The sequence below is a fragment of the Schistocerca cancellata genome, chromosome 3 (genome assembly GCF_023864275.1).
Source record: "Schistocerca cancellata isolate TAMUIC-IGC-003103 chromosome 3, iqSchCanc2.1, whole genome shotgun sequence".
NCBI classification, from domain to species: Eukaryota; Metazoa; Arthropoda; class Insecta; order Orthoptera; family Acrididae; genus Schistocerca; species Schistocerca cancellata.
In genome coordinates, this window is record NC_064628.1 from 768,112,919 (window position 1) to 768,130,569 (window position 17,651).

At 41.6% G+C, this 17,651-nt stretch overlaps 1 protein-coding gene across 1 annotated transcript; it reads right to left on the reverse strand.

Moving 5' to 3' along the window:
• Positions 1-1,387: 1,387 nt before the first annotated feature.
• On the reverse strand, positions 1,388-16,620 carry LOC126175806 (methylated-DNA--protein-cysteine methyltransferase). The gene is made up of 5 exons (XM_049922792.1): positions 16,357-16,620; positions 11,268-11,416; positions 11,086-11,184; positions 10,473-10,691; positions 1,388-1,564 (listed from the first exon to the last, which is right to left on the reverse strand). Exons 1-4 carry the CDS (start codon positions 16,509-16,511, stop codon positions 10,504-10,506), a joined length of 591 nt encoding a protein of 196 aa, XP_049778749.1. The 5' UTR covers positions 16,512-16,620; the 3' UTR covers positions 1,388-1,564; positions 10,473-10,503.
• Between the last annotated feature and the right edge of the window lie 1,031 nt (positions 16,621-17,651).

Sequence of the window (17,651 nt, forward strand, 5' to 3'; positions counted from 1 at the left end):
TGAATTTTACTAATAGAATTATAATTACAAAACTGAATGAAAAAGGTTACTAACATTTATACACTTTTAACACTGATTCCAGAACTTGTTCTCTTTCTTCAAAACATCCCAAAATTCATATAAGTGATAATGACTTATCCTAACTGTACATCACTTTACCTGATTAAGCACATACATTAAGTGGTCTGTGACACAGTTTAACATTTTCATTGCAACTATTTCACACTGTGCACTAAGTGACCCTATTCAATAAGTGTCCTTATACACTACGCACATCAGTTTTAGCATGTATCGCATATTATGAAATCTACTGTATCGGGTACTCCACATTACCCAATACAGCCTGTTTCGTTACACTATGCTCCTGAGTCACTGGAGAGTGATGCCGTCTTAGGAGCTGTGTGATTTGAGGACTAATAGCCAGCAGGTAATCCTCAGGACACACACAACCTGTTACAGAACAGAACAGAACAGCACAGCACAGCACAGCACCTCAGTTGGTCATCTCTCGTGAGCTCACGGCCCATGTGCAACCACAATTAAGTAACTGCTTTGTGCATCAAACAGGAAACATAAATATGGCAAGGAGAGTTCATGTAGAAAGTAAGTAATCTAGGAGTAAAGGAGACCAGGCAGTGAACAATAGAAGCATTGATTTGTAAACAGCATAAAAAAATAATCTGCGAATGTTTACATATGTGTGTTTCAACAACTTTCGGCATTTTTTACAATCTGAACCAATATGCATTCCTGGTTCAACTACACTGAAAAAATTACATTTCTATCTATAGACCCAATATTTTGGTCCTTCTGAGGTGGATTATAATGAATTTGATGACGCAAATTGTGGTCTGAACTGAACTGACTTTCCTAACAGACAAATACTCAGCAATAGGACACATTTCTACAGGATACAAATTAATTCCAAAGTAAATATTGTCAAGCCAGAATCAGTTCTAAATTCGAAAGGTGAATGAAATAATACAAAGCTTAGCACTGATAGCTCATTTATTAAGATCGTCATCACACAACCACAACAGGATGCACTTCTGGACAGAGAGCGAAGTTATTTTTACTAACATCAAATGGTATTTCAAGAACCTTCCAGAAATGTTAAATTCTAAATAACAAATAAAATACTAAAATAAATATTCACTGTTGGTCAGGTTTGACCTGGTGCTCTGCAGCATAACACCCAGCGATGCTAACTGCGACGCTACACTTCATCACCACAGCTCGCAGCACTGCTCCATCTCCCGGAGAAACAGCAGAGCCGACTACAGCACCCAGGATCTAGATCTCATCAACTGTCATCCATATAGTGGCACTGGTGGATCCTTGCAGTCTGGTCTAGTTATTACTTACTATGATGAACATCAAAATTGTGGACTTGTGCACCTGGACTGTAGGAAGGTTCATACAGAGAGTATGGATGGTGTCTTTCTTCTTTTGTCTTCTTGATGGACAGTCTTAATCCTCAACTTCATATGTGATGTCTAACAAGTGACAAAGGACATGTTACGGACCAAAGTAGTGCTTTAGTGACTCTTCTGATAGTCCGTTTCTGTAAAAGTGTAAAAATCCATACCAATTTTCATACCAAGTGGAGACTTACCCAATACGAACTGTTGTATAACCAGAGTTCTAGATACAAAATCGCAACCTGGGAAGTGGCAGAGATGTGGCTTTATAGTAGGAAATGAAGTTAGTTATGCATATTCTTAATTTTGAGGGACCTCGTAGCCAAATGTTTACTTGGCATGGAGCTTTTGCAGGAAAAGAACAAAAAGTTAGATTTTTCTTTGGATAAATGCTATTTGTGCACTGAGGGCAAAGATATTGTAGCTGATTTAATACAAACCCCAGTAGAACACGGTAAATACTACAAGGATATTAAGATAGAATTCTTGAAAACAAAAAAAAATAATTCGAGTCTCTGTGGTAAGATTGAGTTCAGAACAACAACTAAATTAAGAAGCATACTTATGAGGTATTTACATGTATCTGATGAAAAATTATGTATAATAATCTTATATGTACCACATGGACATGACACCAGATGATGCATTTTGCTGAAAACTTTACTCCATCCTGTGGACAAAACAGCAGTTGCCTGAGAAAACAAATGTTTCAATGGAATGCTGTTGAAGCCTCTCGCTCTCCATACTGTAGTGCATTACTAGCGGTAAATAAGTCCAATGGTGAAATTTGTTTAGTCTTGGATGTACATGCCACTAACAAAATAATTGTGCCAGTTCATACACAACCTGAAAATTTAGAGGATCTATGGCAGAAATTTCACACTGCACTTCCTAACTAGCACCATGATTGCAACCTCCTCCTGGCAGGTCCAACTGTCTAATGAATCTAGGAATTATAAGGCTTCTGTCCATGCTGGCAGAAGTTACCAGTTTAGTGTATTACCATCTGGGCTCAATGTATGATCAACTGACAGATGTTACGAATTTAGTGTGTAGTCCCTTGGTCTCATGTAAGTTCTGGTGTGTTTATTAATGCACTAGATACAGTTATAGAACCTGATCTGCTAGATAAAGTGACTATGTAGATGATATCTTAATTGCTACTGCTAATTGGGACATAGATCTTGATTTACATGGAAGAACATTATATAAATTTTCACAGGCTGGAGTGACAACCAACCTAAAAAAAACATTCCGTCTACAAGAAAGTAAATTTCTAGGAACTATTATATCTCCTTCAAGAATAACACCTGATCCTAGTAAAACAAGTGCAATAAAGAATTTTCCAGGTCCTAGAACAAAACAGCAACTAAACACATTTATTGTGTCTCTGTTCATGTGCTGGTCCCTGTATAATTGATCAATTGTTTAATAGCCTGGAACTGTTAAGGTTACTAAAGAAAAATGCAGTATGATGTTGGATGAAGAAATGTCAGTTAGGATTTGATGCTACAAAAACTGCTTTATTAAATTCTGAAATCCTGTTATCCTGGCATGAATTTGGATTTTTATAATGCAACAGACACATCTTTTTCTGGTCTTGGAACCTGTCTATTTCAAATTCCCAAAAAGGACAACAGAGTAGTTTCAAAAGTCAAACACTTCCAGAATTTGAGTGTGCATATTCAGTTCTAGCCATATTATGGACATTCAAGAAATTAAACTACTAAATTTACAGGAAACATATTACAATATTTTGTGCACCAGCAAGTTACTCCACAAGGCTGCCAATACGCCTTCAGAAATATAATTTTGAAATAATGTACATGAAAGCTAAAGACAATGAAGTAGCAGACACCCTGCTGCATCCATCACAAGGGCTAACTGATCTTACAGACTTACTTGAGCAAATTACCGATAAAAGGAAACCTTTATTGTTACTTGCTTGGTCTTTATGGCCTTTTCTAAGAATATATCAAGCTATATTCCATGAAGTGGCAGCTGTCAACTAGAATGAATGGCCACTGCCAAACTGTTGCAAAAAATAAGGTTGACCACCTAGTGGTGCAACATGCAACAGAGCACAACATGCAACATTTCGCATGTCATGTGCGAGTGTGAGGGAGGCCTTTTGGCCAAAAACTTAAATGTAAATTCGGGGAGTAGCAATCTATCCTTTTCATATCATTGTCAAATTTTTATATGAACAGTTTTGTACCATTTCTTACTGAATTTTGATACGTTATTTGTTTCCTCTATTTGTGGTCTTTTGTGTTTCATTTTAGCAATTCCTTCACACAGTTTCAATAGCTATATGTGCGACTTCAAATATTCTAGGAATGACTTTTTCTTATACATACTGTATATAAATAAATCTGATGTTCCAGTAAGAAATTGATATTTCTTGAGGGCCAGAGTGTTCAGTCAATACCTCTACTGAGCCACTGAAAAGTGCTGCTGTCTTTGGAGAAAATGAACTTCCGAAGTACAACAGTCCTCAGGTTGGTTGGATTAAAAGAGGGATAAAGGGAGCAAACTATGAGGTCTTCAGTCCCTTATTCCAAATAAAACAATGCCACAAGTGTGAGAATAAAAACAAACAGACTGACAACTCAAAACAGAATGAAAGGAAAAAAAATCACAACAACGATGAAGGGCAACAAACATGTAAATGGACAAAAGGGTACAAGAAAACCACAGAAACGGGATGAAGAGATTAAAACAACAAAGCAGATTACCATGGCTGGCTGGAAAAGCCAGCCACTCTGCAACACATTAAAACCTCCACCCTAGAAGCACTAGGGTGGAGGACACAGAGGGAAGGACATGTGCTAAAACTCAGATCAAATGGTACAAGCCACCCTCACAAATAAAACATAAAACTAAATCAAATAATGAGGCGTTGTCAGATTAAATTAGCGGCAATGAGTCGGGTAACCCAAGATTTCGTTGCTGGGCAGTCAAAGCAATCAAAGTGGGACAGTGCACCAGAATATGGGCCACTGTGAACCGGGCATCACACCGACACTCACGCGGGTCTTCACGGTGCAGGAGGTAACCATGGGTCACTCAAGTGTGGCCAGCAGAGCTGACAGAGGACAACTGATTCCCTGCAAGAGGCCCGCATTGAAGATTTACACACATCTGTTGTCTCCTTACTGACACACATATTGCTGTGTGTACTGTTATGCCATTCCATCTCCCAAAGCCGAAAAATCCTACAGCATAAGTCCGAATGCAGGTCAGGTTCAGAAATGCCCATCTCCAGAAGTGGTTTCCATGTAGTCCGTCAGCAAGTTTGTTGCCTGGGATGCCAACGTGTCCTGGGGTCCACACAAACACCACTGAACGACGGGACCGGACCAGGGCATAGATGGACGCTACCAAAGGATGGCAAGGGTAGCACTGGTCGATAGCTTGTAGGCTGCTCAAGCAGTCAGTATACAGTAGAAATGATTCCTCAGAGCATGAACAGATTTACTGAACTGCAAGAGGGATGACCAACAGCTCTGCAGTGAATACAATGCAGCCGTCGGGCAAGGAATGCTGTTCAAAATTGCCTCTGTGGATGTAGGCGAAGCCAAAATGACCATCAGTCATCGAGCCGTGGGTGTAAACCACTTCAGAGCCCCGGAAAACGTCAAGAATCGAGAGAAAGTGACAGCAGAAAGCGGCAGGAGTAATTGAGCCCTTAGGGTCATGCGAAAGGTCCAGATGAATCTGCGGCCTAGGTGTACACCATGGTGGTGTATGCGGACGGGCATGGATGGGAGTTGGTAAAGAGAAGGACCCCAGTTCAGACAGAAGGGATTACAAGTGAACCGCAGGTTAGACTGACCTGGACCACCGATGCGGGAGATGAACGGCTGTGGGTGGAAAAAGGAGACGGTAATTCGGATGCTCAGGAGAACTACGAATGTGTGCAACGTAACTGGCGAGCAGTTGTGCACATCGGATCTGCAATGGAGCAATGGAGGGAATCTGGCCTCCGCAAGGACGCTGGCCACCGGACTCATCCTAAAAGCTCCTGTCACTGTGTGAATGCCACAGTGGTGCAATGGGCCGATTACTCGCAACGCTGAGGGCGCCGCCGAACCATAAATCAGACTCCCATAGTCAAGGCGGGATTGAACAAGGGTTTTGAAGTGCTGCAGCAGAGTAGAAGGATCTGCACCCCAGTAGGTGTTGCTCAGGCAGTGGAGGGCATTGAGGTGCTGCCAGCACTTCCACTTAAGCTGAAGAAGGTGAGGTAGCCAAGTCAATTGGGCATTGAAAACCAATCCTAAGAATCGATATGTTGATACTACAGTAAGTGGATCGTCATGAAGGTAAAGTTCTGGTTCTGAATGAATGGTACGACGCTGACAGATGTGCATGACAATGACTTAAGAGGCCAAAAACTTGAAGCCGTGGGCGAGAGCCCATGACTGCGCCTTATGGATGGCTCCTTGTACGCGCCATTCAGCAACACCAATTCTGGTGGAGCAGTACGAAATGCAGAAGTTGTCTGCATACAGAGAGGGTGAGATGAACAGCCCTACAGCTGCTGCTAGACTGTTAATGGCCACTAAAAATAGCGATACACTCAATACAGAGCCCTGCGGGACCCTTTTCTGCTGGATATGGGGGTGGGGACTATGGAAAGCACCAACTTGGACATGCGAAGTACGGAGCAACAGGAAATTCTGGATAAAAATCGGGAGCGGGCCTCAGAGACCCCACCCATATAATGTGGCAAGAATATGATCTCGCCACGTCATGTCATACGCTTTGTGTAGATCAAAAAAGACAGCAACAAGGTGTTGGCATGTGGAAAAGCTGTTCAGATGGCACACACTAGGGACACAAGAATATCAGTGGTAGAGCACCACTGGTGGAAGTCGCCCTGACATGCAGCCAGTAGGCCACATGACTTCAGGACCCAACCCAACTGCTAGCACACAGTACGTTCCAGCAGCTTACAAAGAAAGTTGGTGAGGCTGATAGCTATCCACATCAAGCGGGTTTTTGCCGGGCTTGAGCACCGGAATGATGGTGCTTTCCCGCCATTGTACCAGATCCGGTTGAAGATGACGAGGAGCTGGCACTTGTAGCGAGACGAGAGATGTTTAATCATCTGACTGTGAATCCGATCCTGCCCAGGAGCTGTGTCGGGGCAATGTGCAAGTGCACTGAGGAGTTCCCACTCCGGAAATGGGTCGCTATAGAGTTCCCTGTGGCATGTAGTGAAAGAGAGGACTTTCCTTTCCATCTGCCGTTTGTGGGTGCAAAACCTGGGGAGGGGGGGTGTTCTCCGACGTACAGGCTCGAACATAGTGCTCAGTAGCTATCACATTTGCGTCGGTACATAGCACACCACTGATGGTAACACGAGGGACACCTGTTGGGATCTGGTACCCAAAAAGACGTCTGATCTTCGTCCAGACTTGGGAAGGCGACATATGGCACCCAATGGTTGACACATACCTCTCCCAACACTCCTTTTTCAGTTTTTTTATAAGCTGGCGTACACGGGTACAGAGCTATCAGATGCTCTAGGGAAGGGTGTTGCTTATGTCGCTGTAGAGCTCGCCAATGCTCTATAATTGCCTCAGTGACTTCCGGTGACCACCAAGGGAATGTCTTTCGCCGGGGGCACCCTAAAGAGCGAGGGATCACATTTTCTACTGCAGAAACGGTTGTGGTATTCACCTGCTAAACCATCACATCAATGTTACCATGTGGGGCAGAGTCAATGGTGACATCAGAGGTGAATGTTTCCCAGTCTGCCTTGTTTAAAAGCCCATCTGGGCAGGCATCTGTGGGCCTGATGCCAAGGCAGTGACAGGAAGATGGGGAAATGGTCACTACCACACAGGTCTTCATGTGCTCTCCAGTGGATAGATGGGAGCAGTCCTGGGCTGGATAGATGGGAGCAGTCCTGGGCTGCAAATTGATAAATCAATGGCTGAGTAACTACCTTGAGCCACACTGAATTGTGTGGTGGCCCCAGTATTTAAGAGGCAGAGTTCGAACTGAGACAGTAAAGTTTCAACATCTTTGCCTTGGCCAGCAAGCATGGCATCACCCCACAAGGGATTATGGGCGTTAAAATCTCCCAAAAGTAGAAAAGTTGATCAACATTCGGAGGTACTGCACCATCTGGAGGAAGATATACATTGCAGACAATTATTTCCTGCATCATCCATATTCTGACAGCCACAGCTTCAATAGGGGTTTGAAGGGGCACAGGTTCACTACAGACTGAGTTTAGGACATAAACGAAAACTCCACCTGACACTCGATTATAGTTGCTACAGTTCCTATAATATCCTTTATAGCTGCGGAGGGCAGGGTCTACATTGCCGGGAACCAGGTTTCCTGGAGGGCAATGCAGAAAGCAGGTGTAAAGCTTAACAGTTGCTGTAGCTCAGCCAGGCGGCGGAAAAAAAAAAAAAAAAAAAAAAAAAAAAAATAAAAATAAAAAAAAAAAAAAAAGCCGCAATTCCACTGCAGGACGACATCGTGAGACTGGGAAGGGATGGGACATTCAATGAGGCAGTTTATGCCTCAGGGTCACCTGCTGCCACTGACTTTTTGCCCGAGTAGTCTATATCCATTGTGTCTGAGGGTCTGGCAAGCTCTAGGTTCTCAGCGGATGCCAGAATCTCCACCCCATCCTCAGACGCAGAACTTATAGGTAGCGGTGGTGTGGGTGCCACTGCAAGTTCCTTGTTCTTAGGGGTCTTCTTTTTCGATTTCTCGTGCTGTTCTTTGGGTTTCCCTGGCTGGGAAGACTTCAGTGAATCAGTCTCCGGAACTGAGGGTGAGCGTGATGCCCTACGACCAGCTGCTTTTGGGCTCTTCAACCGTTGGTGTGTGCCATCTTTTCCATTAGCAGAAACCTGGGAAGCAAGTGACCCAAGGGGCACCTTCCTCGCGAGAGGAGCAGAAGAATTCTTACGCTTCTCTGGCTCAGAAGTAGGGACTGAAATCCCCGATGGTTGGGTGTGGGAGGAACAGGGAGGGAAGTGCCCCCCCCCCCCCCCCGTCCTCCACCACCACCACCACCACCACCACCACCACCACCACCACCACCACCACCACCAAGAGGGCAGGTGTAGTCTCCCAGTTCTAAGAGGCGACAGGAATTCAAGGAACTGATGGGAGGAGAACTGTTCTCGTAGCAGCGGCATATGAGGTGGTCATAGCCACACGATGAAGGGACTCAAATTTCCTCTTAGCCTCAGTGTAGGTCAGCCGGTCCAGCATCTTATATTCCACAATTTTCCTCTCTTTCTGTAAAATCCTACAGCATTGCGAGCAAGGTGAATGATGCTCTCCATAATTGACACAGATGGAAGGTGAGGCGCATGAAGTATTGGGATGTGATGGACATCCACAATCTCGACAGGTGGGGCTGGAAGTACAGCAGGAAGACATATGGCTGAACTTCCAGCATTTAAAGCACCGCATTGGGGGAGGTATATATGGCTTGACGTCACAGCAGTAGGCCATCACCTCGACCTTCTTGGGCAATATGTCACCCTCGAAGGCCAAGATGAAGGCACCGCTGCCAACCTGGTTATCCCTCGGAACCCAATGGACGCACCTGACGAAATGAACACCTCACCGCTCTAAATTGGCCTGCAGCTCATCAGACTGCGAAAGAAGGTCCATGTGGAATATAGTATCCTGAACCATATTTAAGCTCTTATGAGGCGTGATGGTAACAAACATCCCCCAACTTGCCACAAGTGAGTAATGCCCGTGACTGGGCAGAGGATGCCATTTTTATCCAAACTGACCCAGAGCACATTTCGGACAAGCCCTCCACCTCCCCAAACTTTATCTCCAAATGCTCCACAAAAAACTGAGGCATCATGGACATGAAAGATTCCCCATTAACTCTTGTACGTAAGAGGTACCGGGGCAAATAAGCTTCACTGACATCCTTAGTCTGGCGTTCCTCCCATGTTGTGGCCAGGGAGGGGAACGACTTGGGATCATATTTCTTAGCATTAAAGTTAGACTTTGCCTGCTTGGAGACTGCAGGTGGCGGACCACCAGCAAGAGATGACTTACTACGCTTCATGGCTTCACCTGCCCTGATGCCACCCACTCCAACCAGGGGCCCTCCCCACAGGTGCCACCCAGCTGCAGCAAAGGCCACCTGGCATGATGGACATTGCCGGGAGTCCTGAAGCCCCAGGGTGACAGGCATCTACTCCTTGGCATAAGTGGGGAGTTAACGCTGCAGGCATTAGCAGAGCGATCCCTGTGTTGTCAGGGGGCAACAACCAACAGGGTACATGGCAGCCCCAACACAATGGACTGGCTACTGTGCTGGATATGAGGTACAAAGAAATCCACGGTCATCGTCGGGACAGAAAGGGACACTGCATAGTGAATGGTGGAAAACGCACCCAGGAAAGTGTCCTCGCCAAAGAGATGGAGAATGTGTGGGACTGCAATGCGACGACGAGAAAATGGGCTAAAGATCTCAATGCACGATGGACATGATGCACCATGTAAGGTGCCCTTCCCCAACTGGCTCACTCTTCGGGAAAATTTTCAATAATGGAGGTCACACCCTACACGGGACCATCACATAAAGGCCGAAATGTCAGACTCCTTTTAGTTGCCTCTTATGACAGGCAGGAATACCTCGGGGCCTATTCTTACCCCCAGACCCACAGGGGGGAGTCAGCATGTAACTCCTTCCAATGGCGCTTAATGGTATCCTCACATGCTGCAAGAGAACAGCACTGAACTGGTTGTCACCTACTGTATGCTAATGGTCCACATTTTACACTTTCGCAAGCAATAAATACTGCAAGAAAGCATTTCTTTCTGTAGAGCTGTAACATATTCCCTTCATTTTCACAAATGTGTATTCAAAAGATTGGCAGGTTTTGATCTCACCAACAATTAACTACAAGTATGGTGAAAATAGTAATTTCTTTTTAATATTCTGTAAGTAATGTGCAGAAATCCATTAACTCTTTCATCATGTGCTCTAATCTATGCCTCTTTATCTGTTATGGTAATAATAATAAAAAACAGACAGACTGCAGCTCCAAAGCAAATTTGTATGCGAGTTTCAGCATTTAATGTGAGATATTTTATGGCCTGTTATGCCCTCATGCTCCAAAAGCCACAATTTAACTTCATTTCTGGTGCCTCGGGCATACTGTCCCATTGTACCATCAGTACGAATAACTCTGTGACAAGGAACTATTATTTGGAATGGATTTGTAGCCATTGCTGTTCCAACGGCCTGGGCAGCCCCTGAAAATAGACACACAGTTTACAATAGAAATGTGCAAAGTAGGTCTACTGTAAGTACTGAGTACGTTATCAATGATGTAACTGATATGGACAGAGCCTCTAACTGGCCACAGTAAAATTATTACTGTTAAGGAGGCCCTACTGGAACAAATTCAGTTCGATACTGGATTTTAGTACAATACATTGATCAGAATCTACACAATCTAATGTAAATTCAAAATTGTGTGCAAGAGAAATGAAATGTGTTCCCCAAGAGAAATGAAATGTGTTCCCATTTTCAATTGCTCTATGCAGGCAAATCTTGTAACTGCTGTTATAAATGATTATGTAGCATACCAGGGCATTCCACAGTTTAGAGCAAAGAATACATTCTGTATTTATACTTGTTTAGTACCTGGATGGCCAGAAACTTTTGCTAATTCTCCATATGAAACTGTACAACCAGGCCCAACATATTCAGCAAGTTTATTCCACACTTTACCCCTAAATGCACCTAAAACATCAAAATAGAAAATTACCATTATTATCAAAGTTATTGAAAGTATAACCACAGTAGATCATCTCATATTACTGTACCTTCTCCCACAGAAGGGCACATTGATGGAAGAGCTAAATTTGGTAGAGACTTAATCTCGTGAAAATACGTTTGCAGCCACATAACAGTATAAGCAATTTGCTCCTGTGCTGATTTTCCATCTTCTGAACAAATAATTCTTACTTCTTGACTGGAGGATGAAACAATGAAACAAGAAACATTTTGAGGTCATAAACCTGTGCTACACACTAAAGAAATAGCATGCCTGAAAGAGTCAAAAGTGGACATTATCAATCATGTCATGCAGACATAATGCTCATAGTCACTGAAGTTTACACTCTAATAGTTTTACAGGCAGAGGGTACCAAATCACAAGCTTTTCAACTTGTGTTTTTTACTGCATGTGTACTTATAAATTAGTCACACTATCTGAACAACGACACATGTGAAACATGAGATTTATGAGGCAGCCAAGAATGAAAGTCAGTCAAGAGGCAGTACAGGAAACGAAATTGCCACAAATGATGAGAAGCGAGAAGATAGAAAAAGAAAAGAAATTAGCCGAACGCTGAAGTATTCGATTGTTTGAGAGACGTGAAAATGCATGTAAAGCAACTGACACAAGAAAAATTGAGACACTAATAATTCAATTAATAAATTAAAGAGAAAACAGATAACACAGCAACTGACAATTTGCCTATCTCATTTGTTGACTGTCTCATCATCACTGAACTTTCTTGTGATTTTGCACTGCTTTGTCACAAGCCATATGGCTGTATCTTGCATTCTGTCATTGTCATTCATTTCATTTAGATATTTAGTGTCTTCTGAAAAGGTCCCAATGAGTTGATCTTCCCTCTGAAACTACAGTTACCTTTTATGTTCTATTCTCTTATTTGTTACATAAAAATACTGGTTCTGAATTTCAGGTTTGCTATCAAACTGTGACCACCTAGTCTTGTTGGATACAATCACTTTCCTTCTTGGTTTGGTGAGGTTTAAACACACATCTATGATATTGTGAAAGATACCAACAAACATGACCATATTCATCTCATTATAGTTTCACTATATTTGAAGTAATATAACAAACATACCTCTTAATCTTTTAAAATTTATAAGCAAAGACTCAATTTTAACAGCAATAGCAACTAACAGTTTGTAAGATATTAAGTCAAGGAAGTAGACCGTAGCCAAACTATCAATGGGAGAAACCCATTCCCTTCACAGTGACACACAATGCAACATCTATGATTAGGGCTGTACAGAGTGGGCAAAATAAAACTGGCCCAGGAAACACTTATAAGGTGGTAGTTTTCTGTCTAGAGCTCTCAGAGCCCTTACTAAACTAACTGCTGATCAATGTGTGTAATTTTTTTAAAAATTATTAAAGGTAAAATATAAAATGCAATTCTCAGCCAACTTGCTACAGTCACATTTTCGTACACAGAAGACCAAAATACATATGCCTGATGGAAATACATGACTGAACCTGTGTTAATGAAGAGGAGAACTGTTTGTCACAGAAAATGCTGGAAACCATAATTTCAGTGTTCAAACAGCTGCTGTTACATGTGGATCTCTCACTTGATCTGTCATGAGTATTTCACTGTATCATTACATTTGAGTGAAAGATGTGTTAAATGGTCAGTTGAATGCAGTACATAATGGTGGCCACAGTAAAACAGCTTGAGTTGATTGTCAAATGTTAGGCAAAGCACAATTCATGAAAAACGTTTGCAGAACTGTTTGTGCAATTTTTTTAAGACTGGAAGTGTGGCAAAGCCTGCAATGTAAAACTTGGTGGCTAAATGGCACAAAACATGCTCTGACAGATTATTAAAAAAGAATGCAAATGCAAGAAGACATTGCTCGAGTCTTATTGCAAACATTCACTGAGCCAGTTTTATTTTTCCCAGCCTGTACAAAGGAAGATGGAATGCTCATATATGGAATTTGTGGGACCTATTCTTATAGGAAATTCATTTTATGCTTAATAAAGCATCAGACACCGAAAAAAAAAAATTAATTAGATTGACATGCCTTTGTCCTATATTCTTCAATTAAATGCAGATCTTGGAATAAGACTTTAATAAGTATTTTTTATCAGAAGTATAAATAATAAACTCAGAGTCTAAGACATCAACCACCCCATTTGTTATGTGTATAGCTTGTTCCTGGCCTCTGTGATATAAGGATTGTGGTGGACTACTTACACCGATTTTTTAGCTGTGGAATTTAAATACTGGTTATGCCCCATCTATGACTACATTTTAACTACTATTAAGCTGCAGTAAATGAAGCAGGCAGAAAGGAATACAAACGTCTCAAAAATGAGATAAACAGGAAATGCAAAGTGGCTAAGCAGGGATGGCTAGAGGACAAATGTAAGGATGTAGAGGCTTATCTCACTAGGGGTAAAATAGATACTGCTTACAGGAAAATTAAAGAGACCTTTGGAGAAAAGAGAGCCACTTGCATGAATATCAAGAGCTCAGATGGAAACCCAGTTCTAAGCAAAGAAGGGAAAGCAGAAAGGTGGAAGGAGTATATAGAGGGTCTATACAAGGGCGATGTACTTGAGGACAATATTATGGAAATGGAAGAGGATGTAGATGAAGATGAAACGGGAGATACGATACTGCGTGAAGAGTTTGACAGAGCACTGAAAGACCCGAGTTGAAACAAGGCCCCCGGAGTAGACAATATTCCATTAGAACTACTGACGGCCTTGGGAGAGCCAGTCCTGACAAAACTCTACCATCTGGTGAGCAAGATGTATGAAACAGGTGAAATAACCTCAGACTTCAAGAAGAATATAATAATTCAAATCCGAAAGAAAGCAGGTGTTGACAGATGTGAAAATTACCGAACTATCAGCTTAATAAGTCACAGCTGCAAAATACTAACGCGAATTCTTTACAGACGAATGGAAAAACTGATAGAAGTCGACCTCAGGGAAGATCAGTTTGGATTCCGTAGAAATGTTGGAACACTTGAGGCAATACTGACCCTACGACTTATCTTAGAAGAAAGATTAAGGAAAGGCAAACCTACGTTTCTAGCATTTGTAGACTTAGAGAAAACTTTTGTCAATGTTGACTGGAATTCTCTCTTCAAATTCTGAAGGTGGCAGGGGTAAAATACAGGGAGCAAAAGGCTATTTACAATTTGTATAGAAACCAAATGGCAGTTATAAGAGTTGAGGGGCATGAAAGGGAAGCAGTGGTTGGGAAGGGAGTGAGGCAGGGTTGTAGCCTCTCCCTGATGTTATTCAATCTGTATATTGAGCAAGCAGTGAAGGAAACAAAAGAAAAGTTCGGAGTAGGTATTAAAATCCATGGAGAAGAAATAAAAACTTTGAGGTTCCCCGATGACATTGTAATTCTGTCAGAGACAGCAAAGGACTTGGAAGAGCAGTTGAACGGAATAGACAGTGTGTTGAAAGGAGGATGTAAGATGAACATCAACAAAAGCAAAACGAGGATAATGGAATGTAGTCGAATTAAGTTGGGTGATGCTGAGGGTATTAGATTAGGAAATGAGACACTTAAAGTAGTAAAGGAGTTTTGCTATTTGAGGAGCAAAATAACTGACGATGGTCGAAGTAGAGAGGATATAAAATGTAGACTGGCAATGGCAAGGAAAGCATTTCTGAAGAAGAGAAATTTGTTAACATCGAGTATAGATTTAAGTGTCAGGAAGTCATTTCTGAAAGTATTTGTATGGAGTGTAGCCATGTATGGAAGTGAAACATGGACGATAAATAGTTTAGACAAGAAGAGAATAGAAGCTTTCGAAATGTGGTGCTACAGAAGGATGCTGAAGATTAGATGGGTAGATCACATAACTAATGAGGAGGTATTGAATAGAATTGGGGAGAAGAGGAGCTTGTGGCACAACTTGACTAGAAGAAGGGATCGGCTGGTAGGACATGTTCTGAGACATCGAGGGATCACCAATTTAGTATTGGAGGGCAGCATGGAGGGTAAACATCGTAGAGGGAGACCAAGAGATGAATACACTAAGCAGATTCAGAACGATGTAGGCTGCAGTAGGTACTGGGAGATGAAGAAGCTTGCACAGGATAGAGTAGCATGGAGAGCTGCATCAAACCAGTCTCAGGACTAAAGACCACAACAACAACAACAATAAGCTGCAGATACAGTAGTGTTTCATTTCACTTACATCTAGTGAACTGTGATAAGAGATTGTTTGGACATGGAGGAGCAGAAAACAGTGTTTTCGTGTAGCTGCCAAGAACTTTGTCATTAACGTTTCTTATACTGAGAAAATTGCCCCGTGATAATGATGGATCCATTATTCCACACACTATTATATACACCAATAAATAGCACAAAGAAACAAGGTTTTTGATTGACAGCTAATCACATACAGCTTCCTTCTCGTCCTGCTTTTAAGCAAATATGTCAATACATTCTTAAATGTATGAAACATTCAGTAATTTGAGTCACATGTGAAGGATTCACTTGTGCAAAACCAGTCTACCTACGATCTCTACTGTGTCGATAAGAGTATATGGGTGTATGCTGTCAGGCAACACCATTAACTAACATGTCTGAACTGACAGGATTTTACAGAGGGGTATTCACAATATTTTTGCCTACATATGAAAAGGCATCGATTTATGCCACCCTGTTCGCTTAAGCCCATGATGACAACTTATTTTATATGATTTCATTTGGGTGTATCTCCCTCAATGTGTGTGTCTACACAACTTCGCACATTGTGCGACAGCTTCCAAGTAATAAAGCACAAACACTTTTCTGACAAATATTGGTGAGGAAGGTAAAACGGGAGAGTGATACAACCCACATACGCACTAATACATAGTTCTACGATTCTTAATTTCCTTTTTTTATTATTGAAAAACGCACACACACTAGCGACAGAGTTAGTATAGTGAAATGGAATGTTGGGGAACAACTAATACACGCCCTTTTCTGTATCATAAACAAAATGACCAAATTTCTTCTTCACCACCTTCAAGTATTGGCACCGAGCAGCATTAAACTTTTATGGTTGATGTTTCATCTTTTATACACAACGATAGAAGATGAGAAAAATAACATTATCGCAGTCTGATAACTAAATACTGAATTTTGTTACCATTTATCCGGTTGGAACTTATCTCCAACTATTTCATCGCTTTGTGACAGAAAATGTAATCCTTGCTTGCACACTCTGACGAAAAGATTGCCTATTGGAGAAGAGACAATGTATGAACTGACCAGACAGGGTGTTATATTCATTCTTTTCGCCATTTACTAACTGCCACGTTATTACCACACTAGACTGATAATTGCATAAATCACAACACACATAACCGTCATACAAATTTTGCGGCAATAACAAAGTGCATAAGTCAAAGATATAATAGCTTCCGAAATCAAGTCTTGAGCAGCAAAGCTATTAAGAGCTTAAATCGAAATCCGTTGAAATAAGTCTTTATCATCGCGTACAAATACATATTTCTACCAGTGATAGAGATCAGTCATATCTATCTACTACATAATCTGACTACAGTTTGCACAATAAATATTCCATAGGGTCTGAAACTGAAAACTTACTGATTTTACTTTTGGCAACTTTAGTGACTTGCTATAGCCATGCGCCGTTTACTGTTAAATATTTCAGAATATATGAAGGCAGCTGACATATTTCTATAGAGCTGCAAATGTAACGCCAGTTTCGTACAATTTTGCGAAATTATCTGTTCATATTAAATACCTCACAATGGCCACAGAGGTCAAAATCATCTCGTTGTGTTGGATATACACATTAAAAAGTTGCTTTTTGAATAATTAATAGAATAGAACAGAAAAAGCAGGAGCACTGAGCTCTCTCTCTCTCTCTCTCTCTCTGTCTCATTTGTTTTCGGTGGCTGTTTCACGAAACGTTAAGTGTCGCTCTCGTATCTGTAACTTTTGGTAAAATAATTACGCTAATTTTATTACAATAGCCATGTTTGAATTAAGGTCCTTCTTTCCTTCTCCATTAATGCCACATCTCAATTTATTATGTTGCACTTTAGAGCTTTTTCAGGCTGCGGCGAAGGAGAGTTACCGACGAATTGTTTGGTGGCCACAGCCGAACGCTACTAGTGTTCAATCGGCGTTTACTATATTAAACTTTTATTCCGTCCTGAGATTTCTTTTACCAATCTTTTCGATTAGTATCTGGGCAATGTAATTACGCAAACTGCGTAATATTGAGATTGGTCACTTGCCTCTAAACAATGCCTAGGGTCAACGTTCTTGTCGGTCTGATATTAAACTTTTATTCCGTCCTGAGATTTCTTTTACCAATCTTTTCGATTAGTATCTGGGCAATGTAATTACGCAAACTGCGTAATATTGAGATTGGTCACTTGCCTCTAAACAATGCCTAGGGTCAACGTTCTT

Bases quoted from the DNA above. Each gene is read 5' to 3' on its own strand.
- LOC126175806 (XM_049922792.1), bottom strand. From the start codon at position 16,511: ATGGCGAAAAGAATGAATATAACACCCTGTCTGGTCAGTTCATACATT. The intron at 11,417-16,356 runs GTAACAAAATTC...TTCATCCTCCAG, and splicing joins AAGTTCCAACCGGATAAATG to TCAAGAAGTAAGAATTATTT. The intron at 11,185-11,267 runs GTACAGTAATAT...TTGATGTTTTAG, and splicing joins GTGCCCTTCTGTGGGAGAAG to GTGCATTTAGGGGTAAAGTG.